Below are 13,170 nucleotides of genomic sequence, written 5' to 3'. Positions count from 1 at the left end.
AAACCTGCTATATTCAGAGATCGGGCATTGACTCTATTTTTGGCAAAATTATTACATACTATGTGAAAAATTTCCAAAATGCTTACAGACACCTGGTATTCCCAGACGGTCTCCCATCCAAGTACTAACCAGGCCCAAACCTGCTTAGCTTCCGAGATCAGACGAGATCGGGCATAAGCCAGGCTGGTATGGCCGTAAGCGAAGACTGCTGCAAAGAGAATGCTATTTAAAGATCAGCCAATCTACTCGCCAGTACATTATATAAGTAGGAAAGAAAACCCAAAAGCTTAAAGCACCTAGTATTCCTAGGCGGTCTCTCATCCAAGTACTAACTAGACCTAAACCTGCTAAAATTCAGAGATCGGGCATTGACTCTTTTTTCTTTTTTTGCAAGATTATTTATATAATTCGTGAAAAATATCCAAAATTTAAAGCACCTGGTATTCCCAGGCAGTCTCCCATCCATGTACTAACCTGGCCCAAACCTGGCTTATATTCAGAGATCGGCTATTGACTCTATTTTTTGGCAAATTATTATAATACTAAGTGAAAATTTACAAAAAGCTTACAGTACCTGGTATTCCCAGGCGTCTTCCCATCCAAGTACTAACCAGGCCCAAACCTGCTTAGCTTCCGAGATCAGACGAGATCAGGCATAGCCAGGCTGGTATGTCCGTAAGCGAAGACTGCTGCAAAGAGAATGCTATTTAAAGATCAGCCAATCTACTCGCCAGTACATTATATAAGTAGGAAAGAAAACCCAAAAACTTAAAGCACCTAGTTATTCCTAGGCGGTCTCTCATCCAAGTACTAACCAGACCTAAACCTGCTAAAATTTAGAGATCGGGCATTGACTCTATTTTTGCCAAATTTATTATATACTAAGTGAAAAAATTCCAAAAGCTTAAAGCACCTGGTATTCCTAGGCGGTCTTTCAACCAAGTACTAACCATACATTAACCTGCTAAGATTAAGAGATTGGGCATTGTCTCTTTTTTTTTTTTTTTTTTTTTGCAAGATTATTATATAATTCGTGAAAAATATCCAAAAATTTAAAGCACCTGGTATTCCCAGGCTGTCTCCCATCCATGTACTAACCTGGCCCAAACCTGCTTATATTCAGAGATCGGGCATTGACTCTATTTTTTGGCAAAATTATTACATACTAAGTCAAAAAATTTCCAAAATGCTTACAGCACCTGGTATTCCCAGGCAGTCTCCCATCCAAGTACTAACCAGGCCCAAACCTGCTTAGCTTCCGAGATCAGACGAGATCGGGCATAGCTTTTTTTTTTTTTTTTTTTTTTTTTTTTTTTTATTGGAAATTTCAGTTAATACAAAACAAACACATTTTCTTAGTCATACAATTTCATTCATCTCATAATCAAACTGACATCGTCATTGAAGTTTTTTAACTTAAGTAATACAATTCACATCACATAAAAATATGTCATCTTAATCATCTTCTCCTGGCATGTAAAAATGCTTTTGTTTAAAGATACATATAACATCATTTGTAAAAATTTTATAAAAATCCTCCATCTGGTTTTCCAATTTAAAATAATTGTACAACATTTCTACATAACTTTCTACCATTTGTTTAAAAATCACCCATAAATTTAAAATACAATCTCTGTTTCTGGCTACATTTCTTCTTTTCCATATAGGTTTTTTTGCTAAGATTAAAAACAAATTAACAAGTTTCTTATTTTCTTTGTTCTCTGTCATTCCCAGCATAAAAAACCTTTTCCAGTCAGTAACCTCTTCATTTTCTCTTAATTCTTCGACAATTTTTTTCATTTCATTAAAAAATGGGTTAAGTTTTCCACATAATAAGAACAGATGTAAAATACCTTCATCTTCTTTTTTACAGACTTTACATCGAGCATTTGTTGCCTTCTGCATCATACACAATCTCATTTCTGTATAGATCACATTTTGTCTGATAAAATAGTCTAAACATTCTAAATCTACATCCAACCATTTCCATGTTCTATTCTTCCAAATGTCTTTTTCTTCGATTTCATTAAAATGCCTTAACCAAATCTGGTTGGCAACAGGTTTTTTAAAAACTCCATTTATAAAAAACTCATAGAACATTTTCACAGTACACAAATTAAAATCCACCCTCTTTTCTTTACATTTTAAAAACACCATCATTTTATTTTCTCCTTCTCCCTTCTTTTTAATCTGATCTAGCCATTGCCTTGGGATTGCTTTCTTGACATCTTCATACTGTTTTTTTAAAACCATGACATTAAAATCCTCTTTCTCCTCCTCCATTGCATCTTTAATCACTTGGAGTGGTAAAAATCCCTCTTTCATCTCCCATAAAACATCTCTCACTTTTACAATCCCCACTTGTAGCCACTTCTTAAAATAGATATCTCGCTCGTGTATCTTTATTTTGTCATTTAAAAACAGAGGCTGATTTAAAATCACTTCCCTCCCCTCCGGATTAAAATCCACCTCTGTTAAAAAAAGCCTCCAAGCATTTAAAACCTCTTTATAGAACTGTGGTATCCCCTCCATCATCCAACTTTTCAACTTCATCCATAAAATGTTTTCTCCAAGGTTAAAATTCCCACATTTATTTAGATAAAACCCCATCAATTTCTTCCATTCATCTCTCTTCTTATCATCCAAATATTTCTTAACCACTTTAACCCTCATGCTTTTCATCTTCTGTTCCACATCCACTAAACCCATCCCTCCCTCTTCTGGTTTTCCTATCAGCGTATTGTACGCTATCCTTGGAGGCTTTTTTTCCCATAAAAATTCTAAAATACTCTTTTTTATTCTCCTAAAAACCCAGTTTGGCAATGGCATCACATGTAATTTGTTCCACATTTTTGATAACATTAACATGTTTACAATTAAAATTTTTCCTTTCAAACTTAAAAACCTGTTTCTCCAAAAAATCAGTCTCCTATCCATCCCTCCCAATGTCTCATCCCACATATTATCAACAGTTTCCTTCTCATTCTTTGCTAAGCCTACTCCTAAAATCCTCATTTCTTGTACCTCTAGGAATTTAACAACCCCCGTTAAAACCTCTGACCTTCCGAACTTCATATATACTGTTTTTCCTCATTTATTTTTGCACCTGATCCCTCACAATAGCACTTAATTTTTTCCATTACTTCTTTAACACTTTCTATATTTTCAACAACAATTGTGGTATCATCAGCATACTGGAAAATTTTAGTCAGTTCCTCTTTTTCTTCTAGTTTTATTCCCTTTATTTTTTTCTCTCTGTTTATTAAAAGCCCTAATGGTTCAGCCACCAAAGAATATAACTTCGCTGACAGTGGACACCCTTGTCTTATAGACCTTAAAACTTTAAAAGGTTCCGTTAAAAAACCATTACATTTGACTTTTGTTAAAATATCGCTGTATAAAACTGAGATCCATTTTATAAAATTCTCTCCAAAACCAAATTGTTTTAAAATAGCCAATAAAAACCCATGCTCCACTCTGTCAAACGCCTTCTCGAAATCCATGCTTATTATATATGCCTCCTTTCCTTTTTCTTTTATGTACCCCATTATATCTCTTATGCTACTCGTGATATCTGCAATGTCCCTCCCCTTTACTCCATATGCCTGGTTAGTCTCTATTATGTTTGGCATGATATTTTTTAATCTGTTCGCTAAAACCCTGGCTAAAATTTTAAAATCTGTGTTTAACATTGTAATGGGCCTAAAATTTCTCAGTTCTGCCTTGTCTCCTTTTCTCTTGTAGATTATTTTCATTAAGCCTAAGCCCATTCTTGGGTGTACCCTTTCTTTTTTAAAAACCTCTTCATAGACTTCTTTTAAAATCGGGCTTACTTTTTCTTTAAAAAACCTTATAAAACTCACTTCCAATACCATCTATTCCTGGGCTTTTCTTCACACTTAGCTGATTTATTGCTTGTATAATTTCCTCAGTTGTTATTCCCCTATCACATTCCTTCTTATCCCCCTCACCGACTTTTTGTGTTATCTGTTGTAACAAAATGTTCCTTTTTTCCTCATCCCCTTCCTCTGATCTAAAAAGTTCTTCATAATATGTGCTTATTTCCTTTAAAATCCCTTCCGTGCTTAAAACAGCTTGTCCTTCCTTATTCCTAAGTTCTTTAATTATTCCCGCCTTCGCCCTGCTTTTCTCAAGGTTAAAAAAGAATCTACTACATTTCTCCCCTTCTACTGTATACTTAGCTTTACTTCTTAACGTCGCCCCTTTATATTTCCCTTCTTCTATTTTCCTCAACTTTTCCTCCACTTCAATTACTCTTGGCATGTTAACTTCATTTTTATTCAACTCCTCTCTTAACGTCTTTCTTATTTCTTGTTCCTTTGTTCTTTTTACCTTTTGTAACAATTTACAGTAATTCATTACATATTTCTTTATGTCATATTTCATGTTTTCCCACCATTGCCTTTTATCTTCTATATACATCAAGTCTTTTTTCCCCTCATCAAATTTATTTTCTATCTCTTTTTTAAAACTTTCTTCCTTTAAAACTTCAGTGTTTAAAATCCATACCCCTGGTCCCCTCATTTCCTTTTTAAAATCCATTCTCATTTGCACCATTTTGTGATCACTTAAGGTCGTTTCTTTATAAAACACTCCATCAATAAAACATTCCAAATTCCTAGTACATAAAAAGTAGTCTATCCTAGTTTGACACATAAAATTCCCTACCAGCTGTCTTCTTGTAAATTCCCTCTTTTTCCCATTTCTTTCTCTCCACACATCAATCATGTTATACTCTCCCATCAATGACATTAACTCCTTTCTTCCCCCATCCGATTTAAAAACCATTCCGTTAGCCATATCCATTTTACTAAAAACAGTGTTAAAATCCCCCGCAATTATTACCCTCTTCCATTTTTCCATTAACTCAGCTATTATATTAAAATATTTTTTCTTTTCTATTTCTTCATTTGGAGCATGTACGTTTACTAAAATAAAATCATCTTCATCCATCTTAATTTCTACAGCCATGCATTTTCCTTTTGTGTCATTATACATTTGCTTTGACCTGATACCTCTATCTTTTCTTATTAACATCGCAACTCCTCCTCCTATTTTTCCCTCTGCATTATTAAAAAATAATTCCCCTTCCCATCTTTTTTTAAAATCCTCCATTACACTCTCTTTCCAATTTGTTTCTTGCAATAAAATCACATCTTCATCCCTGCACAGTTCCTTGACTTTTTCAAATTTCACACCATTCATTAACCCTCTTGCATTAAAAGTAACAATTTTCAACACAATTAAAAAAGATAAAAGTACAAACTTTAGCATCATAATTTTGTTATCCTATTTCCTCCCCCTCTTTTGCACTTCTTCCACAGTCTTGTTTCACCTCATTACTTTGTTTACACATTTTATTTTTAGCTTTCTCCAAATTGGGTATTACCTTAACTTTTCTTCTTCTTTTATTGGATGTTCCTGCAGTGCTGTCTCCGCCCAGGTTTTCACTGTCTTTGTCTTTTCTTTCCGTCTCACCTATCCATTCAGTCTCTTCTGGCTCCTCTGTTTCTGCTTGTCCAACTGCATTAAACTCCATCTGCACCTCCATTTCCACAATGTCCTGTGTTAACTCAGTCTTTTCAATCTCATTGTCATTGTCCTTGCTTACATTGTCCTCTCTTTGCCTTGATCCGGTGTCTTCCCTTTGCTCCTCTTCATTGTCTGTCTCATGCATCTGCCCACTCCCCCTCTCTTCTTCATTGTGCTGGTCTCCATACCAGCACTCGCATTTGTCCAGTACACAATTGCATTCTGGACACCTCACCACCTTACAGTCCCTCGCGAAGTGGCCTGTTTCCGAGCATTTGTAACATTTAAAGTCTGGACAGTCCTTCATCACATGATCAGGGCTCATACACAACCTGCAGGTTTTCACCTGCTTGCTATGTATCACTCTATAGTACTGAGGACCATCCTCCATTTCAATTCGAGTACTGTAGGGCAAGGAGACCACTTCTTTTGGGAACTGTACCTTAAGGAACCTCGTTCCATCTTCTATGTTGGTGCCGGTATAAAATCTTCTTCTTATCTGAGAGACAGGAGTAACCCCCCATCCCTCCAGCTTCTGTAGAATCTCTGCATCATCCAGGTAAGCGGGCAAATGCATGAACGAGACAACAAATTCTCTGTTATTCAATTTTTTAATTTCACATAGTTTTCCTTTAATCATCAATCCTTCGTTCAGATTTTCAATATCTTCTTCCTTTTCAAACGTAATTTCGTACTCCTTCATCATTTTGGGTCTTACAGCCAATATTTTTGTCACATCCAACTTATCTTTCAGCGCTTGTATTATGTCTTCAGCTTTACCTTCATGCACTTCAGTCAAATCCACTACTACTGTAGCTTCTTTGGTGTAGGTTCTTTTATATCTCCTTTCAGGCCCATCCTTTTCTCGTTGAGTTTTTTCCAGTCCGTTTGCCATTTGCCGCCGTGTTCCTCGTGCCAAGTCCGTGTCTGTTGCCGTAGTTCCGTCCATTTTTCAAAAATAAGGAAAACAAAAAACAAACAAAAAAAATAAAAATAAAATGATCCCTCCCAAACAGCTATGCTGTTGGGAGGACAAGTAATAACAATAACCCAAAAATTTAAACAAAAAACAATTATTAAGACTCAAATAACCAAAAAACAAAAACACACCAAACAATTTTGGGTGAACCTTCTTCACCCTTCTATAGCCACCTCACTTCCTGTTTCACACTAGCTCTCTAGCGCCCTCAGGTTGGTATGGCCGTAAGCGAAGACTGCTGCAAAGAGAAGGCTATATAAAGATCAGCCAATCTACTCGCCAGTACATTATATAAGTAGGAAAGAAAACCCAAAAGCTTAAAGCACCTGGTATTCCTTGGCGGTCTCTCATCCAAGTACTAACTAGACCTAAACCTGCTAAAATTCAGAGATCGGACATTGACACTTTTTTCTTTTTTTGCAAGATTATTATATAATTCGTGAAAAATATCCAAAAATTTAAAGCACCTGGTATTCCCAGGCTGTCTCCCATCCATGTACTAACCTGGCCCAAACCTGCTTATATTCAGAGATCGGGCATTGACTCTATTTTTTGGCAAAATTATTACATACTAAGTCAAAAATTTCCAAAATGCTTAAAGCACCTGGTATTCCCAGGCGGTCTCCCATCCAAGTACTAACCAGGCCCAAACCTGCTTAGCTTCCAGGATCAGACGAGATCGGGCATAGCCAGGCTGGTATGGCCGTAAGCGAAGACTGCTGCAAAAAGAATGCTATTTAAAGATCAGCCAATCTACTCGCCAGTACATTATATAAGTAGGAAAGAAAACCCAAAAGCTTAAAGCACCTAGTATTCCTAGGCGGTCTCTCATCCAAGAACTAACCAGACCTAAACCTGCTAAAATTTAGAGATCGGGCATTGACTCTATTTTTTGCCAAATTTATTATATACTAAGTGAAAAAATTCCAAAAGCTTTAAGCACCTGGTATTCCTTGGCGGTCTCTCATCCAAGTACTAAATAGACCTAAACCTGCTAAAATTCAGAGATCGGGCATTGACTCTTTTTTCTTTTTTTGCAGGATTATTATATAATTTGTGAAAAATATCCAAAAATTTAAAGCACCTGATATTCCCAGGCAGTCTCCCATCCATGTACTAACCTGTCCCAAACCTGCTTATATTCAGAGATCGGGCATTGACTCTATTTTTTGGCAAAATTATTACATACTAAGTGAAAAAATTCCAAAAGCTTTAAGCACCTGGTATTCCTAGGCGGTCTTTCAACCAAGTACTAACCATACCTAAACCTGCTAAAATTCAGAGATTGGGCATTGTCTCTTTTTTTTTTTTTTTTTTTTTTTTTTGCAAGATTATTATATAATTCGTGAAAAATATCCACAAATTTAAAGCACCTGGTATTCCCAGGCAGTCTCCCATCCATGTACTAACCTGTCCCAAACCTGCTTATATTCAGAGATCGGGCATTGACTCTATTTTTTAGCAAAATTATTATATACTAAGTGAAAAATTTCCAAAAAGCTTACAGTACCTGGTATTCCCAGGCGGTCTCCCATCCAAGTACTAACCAGGCCCAAACCTGCTTAACTTCCGAGATCAGACAAGATCGGGCATAGCCAGGCTGGTATGGCCGTAAGCGAAGACTGCTGCAAAGAGAAGGCTATTTAAAGATCAGCCAATCTACTCGCCAGTACATTATATAAGTAGGAAAGAAAACCCAAAAGCTTAAAGCACCTGCTATTCCTAGGCGGTCTCTCATCCAAGAACTAACCAGACCTAAACCTGCTAAAATTTAGAGATCGGGCATTGACTCTATTTTTTGCCAAATTTATTATATACTAAGTGAAAAAATTCCAAAAGCTTTAAGCACCTGGTATTCCTAGGCGGTCTTTCAACCAAGTACTAACCAGACTTAAACCTGCTAAGATTCACAGATCGGGCATTGACTCTTTTTTTTTTTTTTTTTTTTTGCAAGATTATTATATAATTCGTGAAAAATATCCAAAAATTTAAAGCACCTGGTATTCCCAGGCAGTCTCCCATCCATGTACTAACCTGGCCCAAACCTGCTTATATTCAGAGATCGGGCATTGACTCTTTTTTCTTTTTTGCAAGATTATTATATAATTTGTGAAAAATATCCAAAAATTTAAAGCACCTGGTATTCCCAGGCAGTCTCCCATCCATGTACTAACCTGGCTTAAACCTGCTTATATTCAGAGATCGGGCATTGACTCTATTTTTTGCCAAATTTATTATATACTAAGTGAAAAAATTCCAAAAATTTAAAGCACCTGGTATTCCCAGGCAGTCTCCCATCCATGTACTAACCTGGCTTAAACTGCTTATATTCAGAGATCGGGCATTGACTCTATTTTTTGACAAAATTATTACATACTAAGTCAAAAATTTCCAAAATGCTTACAGCACCTGGTATTCCCAGGCGGTCTCCCATCCAAGTACTAACCAGGCCCAAACCTGCTTAGCTTCCGAGATCAGACGAGTTCGGGCATAGCCAGGCTGGTATGGCCGTAAGTAAAGACTGCTGCAAAGAGAATGCTATTTAAAGATCAGCCAATCTACTCGCCAGTACATTATATAAGTAGGAAAGAAAACCCAAAAGCTTAAAGCACCTAGTATTCCTAGGCGGTCTCTCATCCAAGTACTAACTAGACCTAAACCTGCTAAAATTCAGAGATCGGGCATTGACTCTTTTTTCTTTTTTTGCAAGATTATTATATAATTCGTAAAAAAAATATCCAAAAATTTAAAGCACCTGGTATTCCCAGGCAGTCTCCCATCCATGTACTAACCTGGCCCAAACCTGCTTATATTCAGAGATCGGGCATTGACTCTATTTTTTGGCAAAATTATTATATACTAAGTGAAAAATTTCCAAAAAGCTTACAGTACCTGGTATTCCCAGGCGGTCTCCCATCCAAGTACTAACCAGGCCCAAACCTGCTTAACTTCCGAGATCAGACGAGATCGGGCATAGCCTTTTTTTTTTTTTTTTTTTCTTTTTATTTAACTTTCAATTCACAGTTTTTCAATTGCATCATTCCATCCAATTTACTTACATTTCAATACATTTGTATGAATCGTTTTTCAACTGAACTACTTAATTTTGCATAATCATACAGCAATAAAAAGAAAGAACATAAATAAAGTACACACACATATATGTTTACAATTACTCATTTGACATCAGCCATTCTCAACCAGATTATAACTCTTTACCAATTGAAACGTATTTCTTCCCCCACCTTTTGATGTATGAACCTATTCATAGTCAAAAAATAACTCTTTCCCTTCTTTATCGTCATACTTACAAATCAACCCTCTTTGTATCATTGACATTAATCTTTTACTTTTATTTTTCTCCCTTCAAAATATTTATAGTTCCTTCTTAGAACTACTTCTAGTCTGGCATGACTCAGAACAAAATTAATTAAACAAATATCAGTTATTTTCCTTTTCCCGAAAGTTCCAAACAAAAACAATTTCCCCCATTCCTCCTCGGTCTCAACTTCGACACCCCAGTTTTGTCACATAACCGCTCGTGGTTCTTTTATCTGCTCAACCTGTTCTCCGTCCATCTCAGACTTCCTCTTTGCACTCAGTCTTTTAATCTTTGTTTTCAGTCCCTCTTTACTTTCTCTGTCTCTCTTTTTTCCACCTCTGCTTTCTATCAGTTCTTGTGCAGTATTTTTCTTTTCCTCTTCTTTACCTCTTTCTTTCACATTACTTTCATCTGTGTCCTCCTCTTCCTCGATCTCTTCCGACTGCTCCATCTCCTCCTCCCCATCTTCTGCTTCACTGTAACTTTCAGGTCTGCCTCGCCATTCCATTTTGCTTCTTCTTTCACTATCTTCAGCTCCGTCTTTCTCTCCACCGCTCACCACATCAGTTGTTCCCTCCTCTTGCACCTCTGTCAGAACACTATTCCTCCTTTCATCATATTTTTGACTATCCACTCTCTCTCTCTCTAATCCCATCCATTCTTCACAATCTCTTGCATAATGGCCTCCACCATTGCACTTGAAGCACTTTAATTCAGGGCACTCTCTGATTATGTGCCCTGGCTTGATGCAAAGTCTACAAACACGTATTTGTCTATCATGGATGACACGAAAAAATTCGGTGCCTCTCAGAGTCTCAAATTTTGTGGAGTATGGTAGTGAACATACCTGTTCCGTGAAGCGAACTTTTAAGAAACGTGTCCCATCAACTGTATCCGTTCCAGGCCACACCCGGCGTTTGATTGGTGAAAGTGGTCGTACTCCCCACTCCTGTAGCTTGGCGAGTATCTTCTCATCCTCTAAGTACAGAGGCAAATTGATAAAGGACACCACCATATCATTATTTATTATATCCCTGGCATGCACCATCACTCCTTTCACTCTCACTCCATCCATTAGTTTCCTCTTTGCCTCTTCATCTTTCATTGTGAGCTCATAGACCCTTTCACCTCTCACCCTGCAGCCAATCACTTCTCCACACTCCTTCTTTACTTCCTTCAGCAAATCCATCATTGAAATCTTTTCTGTTCCATCCACCTCTACCTCCACAGTCAGCTCTTTGCTGTACTTCCATTTTGATTTTCCTTGCACTCCTCTGCTATTTTCTTCTCCCTCTTCCCACAAATTCCCTGTGACTTTACTTATCTCTTGTTGCTTTTGGATCTCTGCTTGTTTGACTTTACCTCTTCTTTGCTCCTCCTCTTCATTCCTCCCATTGCTACCTTTTCTCATCATGGTTTGTTCTCTTTCTTTATCTGACGCCATGCTGTGCTTCTGCAGCATGCTACAAGGAAAAATAAGTCAAAAAACGTCAAAAAAAGTCCCCCAGACAGCCTAAGCTGCCAGGGGGATTTATGGAGGTCAACACTGACTATCCAGCAACTAATATCCCAAGCAAAAATCTGAAAGCCAAAATATTTAGAAACAAACAATTCAAATAAACAAACAGGATTGAGCCTTTCTCTCTGTGCTGCAAGACTATCACTTCCTGTTGGCTCACTGGCGCCGCCAGGTTGGTATGGCCGTAAGCGAAGACTGCTGCAAAGAGAATGCTATTTAAAGATCAGCCAATCTACTCGCCAGTACATTATATAAGTAGGAAAGAAAACCCAAAAGCTTAAAGCAACTAGTATTCCTAGGCGGTCTCTCATCCAAGTACTAACCAGACCTAAACCTGCTAAAATTTAGAGATCGGCATTGACTCTATTTTTTGCCAAATTTATTATATACTAAGTGAAAAAATTCCAAAAGCTTTAAGCACCTGGTATTCCTAGGCGGTCTTTCAACCAAGTACTAACCATACCTAAACCTGCTAAGATTCAGAGATTGGGCATTGTCTCTTTTTTTTTTTTTTTTTGCAAAATTATTATATAATTCGTGAAAAATATCCAAAAATTTAAAGCACCTGGTATTCCCAGGCTGTCTCCCATCCATGTACTAACCTGGCCCAAACCTGCTTATATTCAGAGATCGGGCATTGACTCTTTTTTTTTTTTTGCAAGATTATTATATAATTCGTGAAAAATATCCAAAAATTTAAAGCACCTGGTATTCCCAGGCAGTCTCCCATCCATGTACTAACCTGGCCCAAACCTGCTTATATTCAGAGATCGGGCATTGACTCTTTTTTCTTTTTTGCAAGATTATTATATAATTTGTGAAAAATATCCAAAAATTTAAAGCACCTGGTATTCCCAGGCAGTCTCCCATCCATGTACTAACCTGGCTTAAACCTGCTTATATTCAAAGATCGGGCATTGACTCTATTTTTTGCCAAATTTATTATATACTAAGTGAAAAAATTCCAAAAGCTTAAAGCACCTGGTATTCCTTGGCGGTCTCTCATTCCAAAAATTTAAAGCACCTGGTATTCCCAGGCAGTCTCCCATCCATGTACTAACCTGGCTTAAACCTGCTTATATTCAGAGATCGGGCATTGACTCTATTTTTTGCCAAATTTATTATATACTAAGTGAAAAAATTCACTTAGTATATAAGAGAATGCTATTTAAAGATCAGCCAATCTACTCGCCAGTACATTATATAAGTAGGAAAGAAAACCCAAAAGCTTAAAGCACCTAGTATTCCTAGGCGGTCTCTCATCCAAGTACTAACTAGACCTAAACCTGCTAAAATTCAGAGATCGGGCATTGACTCTTTTTTCTTTTTTTGCAAGATTATTATATAATTCGTGAAAAATATCCAAAAATTTAAAGCATCTGGTATTCCCAGGCAGTCTCCCATCCATGTACTAACCTGGCCCAAACCTGCTTATATTCAGAGATCGGGCATTGACTCTATTTTTTGCCAAATTTATTATATACTAAGTGAAAAAATTCCAAAAGCTTAAAGCACCTGGTATTCCTTGGCGGTCTCTCATTCAAGTACTAACCAGACCTTCAGAGATCGGGCTAAGTATACTAAGTGAAAAAATTCCAAAAATTTAAAGCACCTGGTATTCCCAGGCAGTCTCCCATCCATGTACTAACCTGGCTTAAACCTGCTTATATTCAGAGATCGGGCATTGACTCTATTTTTTGCCAAATTTATTATATACTAAGTGAAAAAATTCCAAAAGCTTAAAGCACCTGGTATTCCTTGGCGGTCTCTCATTCAAGTACTAACCAGACCTTAACC

General features: G+C 37.0%; 1 protein-coding gene, 4 non-coding genes and 1 pseudogene across 5 annotated transcripts; all 6 read right to left on the bottom strand.

Annotated features, from left to right (window-relative positions):
- Positions 1–79: 79 nt before the first annotated feature.
- On the bottom strand, positions 80–200 carry LOC113086263 (5S ribosomal RNA). Its single transcript, XR_003284736.1, has one exon. It is a non-coding gene; the product is annotated as a 5S ribosomal RNA (ribosomal RNA).
- A 362-nt stretch (positions 201–562) lies between these two features.
- Positions 563–681, bottom strand: LOC113086267 (uncharacterized; annotated as a pseudogene).
- A 6,443-nt stretch (positions 682–7,124) lies between these two features.
- LOC113086266 (5S ribosomal RNA) lies at positions 7,125–7,243 on the bottom strand. Its single transcript, XR_003284738.1, has one exon. It is a non-coding gene; the product is annotated as a 5S ribosomal RNA (ribosomal RNA).
- A 787-nt stretch (positions 7,244–8,030) lies between these two features.
- On the bottom strand, positions 8,031–8,149 carry LOC113086227 (5S ribosomal RNA). Its single transcript, XR_003284702.1, has one exon. It is a non-coding gene; the product is annotated as a 5S ribosomal RNA (ribosomal RNA).
- Positions 8,150–8,929: 780 nt separating this feature from the next.
- On the bottom strand, positions 8,930–9,048 carry LOC113086228 (5S ribosomal RNA). The gene has a single exon (XR_003284703.1). It is a non-coding gene; the product is annotated as a 5S ribosomal RNA (ribosomal RNA).
- Positions 9,049–9,725: 677 nt separating this feature from the next.
- Positions 9,726–11,532, bottom strand: LOC113086220 (uncharacterized). The gene is made up of 2 exons (XM_026255370.1): positions 11,217–11,532; positions 9,726–10,832 (listed from the first exon to the last, which is right to left on the bottom strand). The coding sequence occupies exons 1-2, from the start codon at positions 11,314–11,316 to the stop codon at positions 10,060–10,062; spliced, it is 873 nt and encodes a 290-aa protein (XP_026111155.1). The 5' UTR covers positions 11,317–11,532; the 3' UTR covers positions 9,726–10,059.
- Positions 11,533–13,170: the final 1,638 nt, after the last annotated feature.

Source organism: Carassius auratus, unplaced genomic scaffold (assembly GCF_003368295.1).
Source record: "Carassius auratus strain Wakin unplaced genomic scaffold, ASM336829v1 scaf_tig00042977, whole genome shotgun sequence".
Lineage (NCBI taxonomy): Eukaryota > Metazoa > Chordata > Actinopteri > Cypriniformes > Cyprinidae > Carassius > Carassius auratus.
This window is presented reverse-complemented; position numbering and strand designations above follow the sequence as displayed.